An 8,338-nucleotide genomic window follows, 5' to 3' on the forward strand; every position below is an offset into this window, starting at 1 on the left:
TCTTATTCTGAAACTGTCACTTCCTGTTGGCGGTCAGACGTTCTGTTTTAGGACAAACAACGTGAAGCAACTTAGAAAATTAGATTTTTTTTCTCCCATGGACACTTTTTCCATTCAATATATATAAATATATCGTGGAGGAAACTCGCTTATCGGTTCGCCGCCTTCCTGTCCCCCCTCCCCCACCCCCGAAAGAGGAGGAGCCCAAAGGAGGAAGACGCGACGAGCTGCGATTGGCTCCGTCTACGATTGAATGTTTCTTTTCCGTTTCTGTCCAGAAGAGATTGGCGGCAGAAGCTGGTGTGTGTCTGCATGTGTGTGTGTATACGTGTGAGTCTGCACACCTTTGAGTGTCTGCATTCGTTTGTGCGTCTGCATTCATGTGTGTGTGTCTGCGCATGTCTGTGTCTGCACAAGTTGGAGTGTTTGCACACATTTGTGCGTCTGCACATGTGTGGGTCTGCACAGATTAGTGTGTCTTCACACGTTTGTGTGTCTGCATATATCAGTGTGTCTGCACATGTTTGTGCGTCTGCACACGTTTGTGCGTCTACACAGATTAGTGTGTCTGGATTCATGTCTGCAAAGGTTTGTGCGTCTGCGTTCGTTTTTGTGTGTGTCTGCACAGATCAGTGCGCATGTGTCTGCACAGGTTTGTGCGTCTGCATTCGTGTGCGTGCCTGCTCTTGAACTGGTTGGCCTCAGTCATGTGTAAGGGAGCGTCTGGATGTGAATCGCCTAAAAAAACAACTCAAAAACGTCGGCACTATTTTGTTATTTTTAAGCTTTTCTGTTTGTTTTTTTGTTTTCCTGTCAAATGCAATAAAAATTGATGTTTTGTTTTTAAGACAAAGCAAACCAACTGAAGGCATTTGTGTAAAGAAAGAAAGCAATGCCGCGTCCTACCATACCAAGCTGAGCTGGAACAGTGTTTTACAGACACGTTAAAGACATTACCTGTAATGTTTGACTGTGTTTTTGTTTGTTTTCCTTTTGTTATGTATCAATTTAAATTAAGTCGGTCTTTATTATCACTCCTGTTCAGGACGTTTTCATTTATTTCAGATGTTACAGAAATAAGAGGAAGTTAATTTAAAGCTGAAAAGAACAAGATAATAAAGGTTGAATTGAAAACGTTTCGTTCTCAACTTTTTTTTTGCTGCTGAAATTCCAATTTCCTTGAAATAAACAGCAACGGATCCAACTTTAATATCAATGAAAAATGAGTTTCACTGGATCTTCATGAGATCATCCGTTTATGTGGAACGTGTCGTAACAGGTTAACTCTGCAGGGAGACTCCCTTCAGTTCTAGCAGGAATGCAGCTTAGAATTTTTCAAAATAAAAGTTTATTTCAATGAATAAAAATGGATCTAAAGTTTGGTTTATGAGTCTTAGAAAGTTATTTAAGAACAAACGGCTTCAAAACAATTTCCTCAGAAGAGATTTGTTTTTCTACAAACTATAATTGCTTGCTCAGCACTTTAGAGACGACAAGAAGTTAAAGCGGCTAAAAAAGGCACAAATTCTTTGAAATGTTCTAAATGACTAAAACATTCTAGATCACTTTTCCAAGAAAGAATCAGTTTTTTAGAATCTGGTCAAAAAATACGAATAAAACAAGAAGCAAAACTCAAACACTTTGTTTCAATTATACATACAAATATAATAACTGAACATGTTTTATTGATTGCACTAAATAAACTAAGAAGGAAAGTGTAAAAAATCTATAAAGTATTTGTTTTCTTTCTTTATATCTTTAAATATCAAATGGTATCAATTTGATATTTTAACAAATATTAAAAATAAATAAATTATTAAAACCTATTAAAATAAAAAGGCTTTCTGTTGAGTTTAAGGAGTGTAGGACAAAGAGCGTTCCAGTTTAGGTTCTATCACTTAATTAAATCTCTGCATCTTCTCCAATTATAAAATGTGTGTCTGAGATAAAACTAATAAAACGTGAACCGTGACCATATCGAACTTTAAAACTAAGAGCTCAAATTTTAAAATGAATTACGATCTAGTGTAGTTCTGCTCAAACTGCCTTTTATTGTGAAAGGGTGTTAAATGAAATGTTAATTCTTTTTATGAAGTAAATGTTTCATCCACTGAAATCCATCAAAGCTGTCTTTTATTTTGAAAAATGTAGATTCATTTTGAATTACTGAGGAAAATATAAAGAACTTTTAGAAAGTTCAATAAAAAAATCTTCATTCTGTTCAGTAATTTATTCATGTTTTTGTATTTTCATGTTTCTGAATTCTTTGGTGCATTTAAGAAACTTGGAAAAACATTTCGCTTTATTTACCTACTAGCCATTGATTTTTGTTCATATTTTACTTCTTTCTTTACAGATTCTGTTTGTCGACGTGGATTTCTTTCAGACAAAACTAGAGAACATAAAACGGCAACTTTTCTCATGATCAGTGTGAGAATAATTGTCAGTTTAAATGTCTTGTTTTGCTTCCTGCAGAGTTCAGATCTTTGAGTTTTAGAAAAAGTTTTTAAAATCTTCATGACTTTTTTCACAACCATAAAGTTCAACTAGATGAAAATGAGACATATTTTATATATTTCTTTTGTTATATTTAAATCTCTTCCTGAAAAAATAACGTATTAAAACCAGGAACAGGCCTGGGCTGCATGGTGCCCAAGAAGAAATTTCATTTTTGTGTTAATTGTGTTAATTTTTAAGCAATTGAATGTGAATAAAAGAGACAAACCTCTGCTTTGAGTCCGTTTTTTCCTCCTCTTCCTTCCCTTTTGACCTTAAAGCTGTCCCTGAGGGCTTGTTTTGCTTCTTTTTCATCCTCAAAGTTTTATAGAAGCACTAAGAGTGAAACGTCGTGCGCCCCTCTCCTCCCCCAACCCAGCTTAGACAGCAGGACCATCAGAAAGTCATGTCAAGCTTTAAAATTATTTTATTTATGTTTTCGTTTCTATATACATTTTTACACCAAATGAGTGGTGTCTCAAGCTGTAAAAATAATATATAGCCTAATCATTGTAATTTGGCACCTCCTCCAGCAGATGGTGACCTAGGCAGCTGCCTAGCTCGACTATGCTCCGGGCCAGCCCTGATTATATTCTATTTTTGTCATTTTTACCTCTTGTTTATGTATTTATTTGTTGTTATTGTATCCTTTCTATTTTTTTAATGTTTTCAGAAAAAAATAATTCTGTCCGCTTTACACCATGGCTAATATTTTCATCATACATCATTTGTTCTTTTTAGATAATTTTTATTCGTTTTTTATTCTTTGTTCCCAATAGAAACACATTTATAGTTGTTTTACAGTCTGATTGCATCTCTTTTGTGAGTTTGTTTTAAAATTTTATGATTTCAGATGTTTGAGAAGCTTGTTTAACCTGAACTGCTTTAAACAAATTAAAATTTATGTCTGAACATTTTTAAAACGTAAGTTGTTTATCGTTCATTTATTTTGGAAAAGAGAAAACAACCGTTATTGTCCTGTTAAAAGTTCACTTACTTCTAAAAATGATTTTTTTTTTTTTACTTTTTAAAAATGATGTTTTTAAAATTACTTTATAAAAAGGATTTTTCTTTTTTTTACTTTCAAAAATTATTTTTTAAAATTACTTTTTAAAAGTGTTTTTGTGAATTTTCCGTGATTTGTTGTTCGGCCTCGTGCAGCTTCAGGTCTGCGGTGGGAGGGGCCGCCCTCGTGAGCTCCGTCACGCGCCCCCACAAACCAGCAGCAGCAGCAGAGAGGCGGCTTTAAGACAATCCGGGCATCTCCGCGAGCCCGCGGATGACATCATTGATCCTGTCAATGGGGTAAACGGGGAGGAGGAGGAGGAGGACAGGCTGCACGCGGGAGGAAAACAAACGCACGAGCGCGGATCGGAGCCTTCGGCCGCACAGGATTCTGGTCCCAGATCTCGGAGGTGATGGAGCCGCGCGGGCGCGTGGCTGTGAGTCCGCGGTCCTGAGTGAGGAGCGGCGCGAGCGCCGGTGAGGAGGGAGGGGGTGTGGTTGGGGGGGGAGGTTGAGGTGTCGCGTGAGCCCAAACTGAGGGGGGACTGTATGTGGAGGGGCGCGGCCGCTGACCTGACGGTGTTTCTGACAGTCGCGCGCGCGCTGCATCTGCTGCCCGACTCTCGCGCGCGCGCATCATTCCGCTCCCCCGCTGCAGCAGACTGGAGGTATGGCAAGCCAGAGGTCTCATAAATCGCCGCTTTTCGAGACCTGGAGACCTCCTTCTTCATGTGAGGAGGCAGCAGAACTTCAGGAGGAGGTGAGGAGGAGGTGAGGGCGGCTCCTGGAGGTTCGGGAGGAGGCCCACGTGACTGGATCGGTCAGAAACAGGAGTTTATGCAAATGAGCGGACTCCTTTGAAGTGCTTTGAGAAGAGGAGATGCTGATCCAGCCTCCTCCTCCTCCTCCTCCCCACCTCCTGCAGCTGTGAATAAATCACGTTACACAACCCCCCCCCTTCATCACAGCTCGTCATCCCGGAGGATGAAGGCTGCTCCCTGGGTTCATGAAGGACTCGTGGAAGTGAGCATCCTTCTCCTCCTCACCTCCTGCTCTGCTCCGCCTCGCCTCCTCTCGTGACACAGCAGCCCCCCCGGAGGTTAAACTGCAGCTCTGGCGTCCGCCCCCCCATCGACCCGCTGATCGATCTGCTTCACCCCTCAGAGAGTCTGGAGCTGCCATGGAGCTGCGCGTGGGGAACAAGTACCGCCTCGGGAGGAAGATCGGGAGCGGCTCCTTCGGGGACATCTATCTCGGTGGGCTTCCTGTTGTTTGTGTTTGTTTGTTTGTTTGTTTGTTTGTTTGTTTGTTTGTTTGTTTGTTTGTTTGTGGGCCCGTCTTGATCTGCCCTCCCTCTCTCTTGCAGGGTCAAACATCGCCACAGGAGAAGAGGTCGCCATCAAGCTGGAATGTGTGAAGACCAAACATCCACAGCTCCACATCGAGAGCAAGTTCTACAAGATGATGCAGGGAGGAGGTGAGACTCTGGAGGGGGGTCTGGATCTGGATCTAGATCTAGATCTGGGTCTGAGTATGGATCTGAGTCTGGGTCTGGGTCTGGGTCTGAGTCTGGGTCTGGGTTTGGGTCTGAGTCTGGATCTGAGTCTGGGTCTGGGTCTGGATCTGGGTCTAGATGTGGAGATGGGTATGGATCTGGATCTGGATCTGGGTCTGAGTCTGGGTCTGGGTCTAGATATGGGTCTGGGTCTGGATGTGGGTCTGGATCTGGATCTGGATCTAGATCTGGATCTGGGTCTGGATGTGGGTCTGGATCTAGATTTGGGCCTGGATCTGAGTCTGGATCTGGGTCTAGATCTGGATCTAGATCTGAGTCTGAATCTGGGTTTTTATCTGGATCTGAATCTGAGTCTGGATCTAGATCTGGATCTGGTTCTGGATCTAGATCTAAGTCTGTGTCTGGATCTGGGTATAAATTTGGATCCGGATCTGGGTCTGGATCTGGTCCTGGGTCTGAATCTGGTTCTGGATTTGGATCTGGGTATAAATCTGGATCCGGATCAGAGCCAGGAAATGTGAATGATACTTCCAGGATTTTCATCTGCTGAGGAGCTCAGAGGTTCCTGATCAGGATCATCCAGAGATCCACGTTTTAGATCCAGATAGTTCAGAGATTTTATTGTTTACATTCAGTTTTTCTTCTTTCATTTATTTTGTTTTTAAGATGTAAAAACAAACAACAAAAAGTTAAAATCACTGTTTCTGTGGACAACACTAAACAGACTTCACACTGCTAAATAAAAGAGTCGAAATAAGTAAAAATATTCTTAAAATGTATTTATTGTTTGAAAATATATTTTATTTTGTTACATATCTTCAAAATAAAAAATATTATTTTTAAATAAAATAGTAATAATGATAAATACTAAATAAATAAATAATATAAAACAATCAGAACAATGTGAAAATTTTCTTTAAATAAGCAACAAAAAAAAGTCCAAATTAGATAAGAAAAAGGAACTTACTAGAATTTCTACTGTATTTTAATTTCTTAACGCATCAAATTACTTCGGGTCCAAACTAATTTTAATTCAGCATCAAAGCAAAACCATGAGTGGATTTTTATTTTTCATATCTGAGAATAAATCCAGGAATCAAGAGGTCAAGAAAAAACGTAATTATGATTATTTTGCTGTTAACATTTTTTTGCTGAGATTATTTATCTTGGATCAGAAATAAAACATTTTTTTTAAACAGGAATTCTCTTTACTTCCTGAAAGACGCACTCTGATAAATACGGTATTTTTAACGTTTTTGTTGCACTTTTCTGATGATGGAGGACATATATAAACAAAATTAAGCTTAAAATGACATTTCTGAGTATTTCTTTATTCAAATTGATGTGAATCAGAACAAACAAAAAATACAGCTTGAAAACGATCGAATTTGTGATGTACAGAATACGCTGGGCGGGGCTACAAGCTCCCAGCTCCGCCCCATTCTGACGCATCCCTGAATGTTTTTGTTTTCCTCGTCTGATCTGGATCAGAACCGGATTGCTGGATAGCTCCACTATTGGCAGCCATTTTTGCTAATGCTAGTTTAGGGCTGTAAGCTAGTGGAAGACAATATTAACACATTGGTGATGGGGAAGGGGGCGGGCTTACTCAGTAGTCCCGCCCACAACTCAGAGGATCTTTTCGGTCCCTCGTTTCCTCACCTGCTCCTCTGTTTTGGTTTCACTTGAATCTTTGTTTTGCTCCGGTCATGTGATGTCATGTGTCATCTGTTTCTAAAATAGAAGCTGAATTCTAAATTAGCCTATAACCCCAGTAAACAACAAATTAACCAAAAACGTTAGCCTGTTGCTAAAATAAAAACTAAACTCTAAATTAGCCTAAAAACTCCAGTAGATAACAATTAGCCAGAAATGTTAGCATATTGCTAAAGTATTTGCTAAATTCCAGATTAGCATAAAAAGTTTCATTAGAGGCCAAATTACCCCCCCCAAAAAATAACTATTTTGTTGCTCAATTACTAGCTGAACTCCTAAATAGCCTGAAATTCCTCAGTAAACTAAATTAGTCAGAAAGGTTAGCCTGTTTCTAAAATAGAAGCTAAATTCTAAATTAGCCTAAAACCCCCAGAAAATACAAAAATAGCCCAAAACGTTAGCATTTTGCTAAAATAATAGCTAATCTTTAAATTTTTGAAAATTATTTTCATTTTTCATCATCCAGAGAGCCACCATGGAGAGATAAAAGAGGCACATGTGGCTCTGGAGCCGCAGGTTGCAGACGCTGCACTAGATAAATGCCAAATTAGCCTAAAAAAAGAAACTTAGGTTAGCCTAAACAGCTAGCATGGAGCTGAAAAAAGCAAAACTTTGAAATAAACTAAAAAAACTGAAAAAGGCTAATTTAGCAAACAACAGTCAGCTGGCATGTAGCTGAAATATTAGCCTAAAGTCCAAAACATCTTAAAAAAGAAAGTCTAAATTAGCTAAAACAGCGAGCATATTGCTGAAATATTAGCTAAATTTCAAAATAGCCTAAAAAAATCTTAGTAAATGTCAAATAGTCCAAAAAGCTAGCAGAATATTTAAAACTTTAAAGCCATAACTTTTTAGGATAATTCTAAATAATAAAACTCAGGAATATTATTCCAGAATAAATCAACTTAAACCTTAAATAACTTTCAATATTTTACTCTCAATTAAAACATATTTAGTCAAAATTATATAAGTTAGAAATGAGCTCAAGATAACATCGGGTCATTAATAACAATAAAATAAAATGATCTGGAGGGCCGGATAGAATTACCCAGAGGGCCGGATCCGGCCCCCGGGCCTTGACTTTGACAGGTGCCTTAAACCCTGTCGAACCTGAAGGGGCCCTCCGTCCCGTCTGAATGTTTTTTCTTCTTCATTTCTGGTGAATCATTGTATTGTTAGATTTACTCTGAATGCAGACGTTTATGTTTTTCTCCATAAATCGGAGAGTTCAAACTGCCGTGTTTTTGTGCCGTCTCCTCCTGAAAGTGGGAATCCCTTCCATCAAGTGGTGCGGAGCGGAGGGCGACTACAACGTGATGGTGATGGAGCTGCTGGGTCCCAGTCTGGAGGATCTGTTCAACTTCTGCTCCCGCAAGTTCAGCCTGAAGACAGTTCTTCTGCTGGCCGACCAGATGGTGAGACGGGTTCTCTCAGAACCACAACTTCATTCAGGACTGAGGGACCTGCTCATTTTGGCAATTCTCATTTCTTACTGGGCAAAAATTTGACCCTCGCCATAAACTTTAAATTATTATGGGATGCCCACAGGACGTACGACTTAGCGGCCATGTTGTGGCAAATTGAGAAATTTTGGAATTTTCACAT

General features: G+C 39.6%; 1 protein-coding gene across 4 annotated transcripts in view; it reads left to right on the plus strand.

Annotated features, from left to right (window-relative positions):
• Nucleotides 1-3,655: 3,655 nt before the first annotated feature.
• csnk1e (casein kinase 1, epsilon) overlaps nucleotides 3,656-8,338 on the plus strand; it is a 13,027-nt gene continuing 8,344 nt past the window's right edge. For 2 of the 4 annotated variants that reach the window (XM_024285541.2, XM_024285539.2), the window contains exons 1-4: nucleotides 3,656-3,978; nucleotides 4,666-4,757; nucleotides 4,868-4,978; nucleotides 8,000-8,148. In XM_024285541.2, coding sequence (XP_024141309.1) covers nucleotides 4,682-4,757; nucleotides 4,868-4,978; nucleotides 8,000-8,148 — 336 coding nt within the window. In that variant the 5' untranslated portion in view covers nucleotides 3,656-3,978; nucleotides 4,666-4,681. Of the gene's footprint in view, nucleotides 3,979-4,462; nucleotides 4,758-4,867; nucleotides 4,979-7,999; nucleotides 8,149-8,338 lie in introns of those variants that run through there. The other 2 variants (XM_024285538.2, XM_024285542.1) reach the window with 2 other exon arrangements.

The sequence above is a fragment of the Oryzias melastigma genome, linkage group LG19 (genome assembly GCF_002922805.2).
Source record: "Oryzias melastigma strain HK-1 linkage group LG19, ASM292280v2, whole genome shotgun sequence".
NCBI classification, from domain to species: domain Eukaryota; kingdom Metazoa; phylum Chordata; class Actinopteri; order Beloniformes; family Adrianichthyidae; genus Oryzias; species Oryzias melastigma.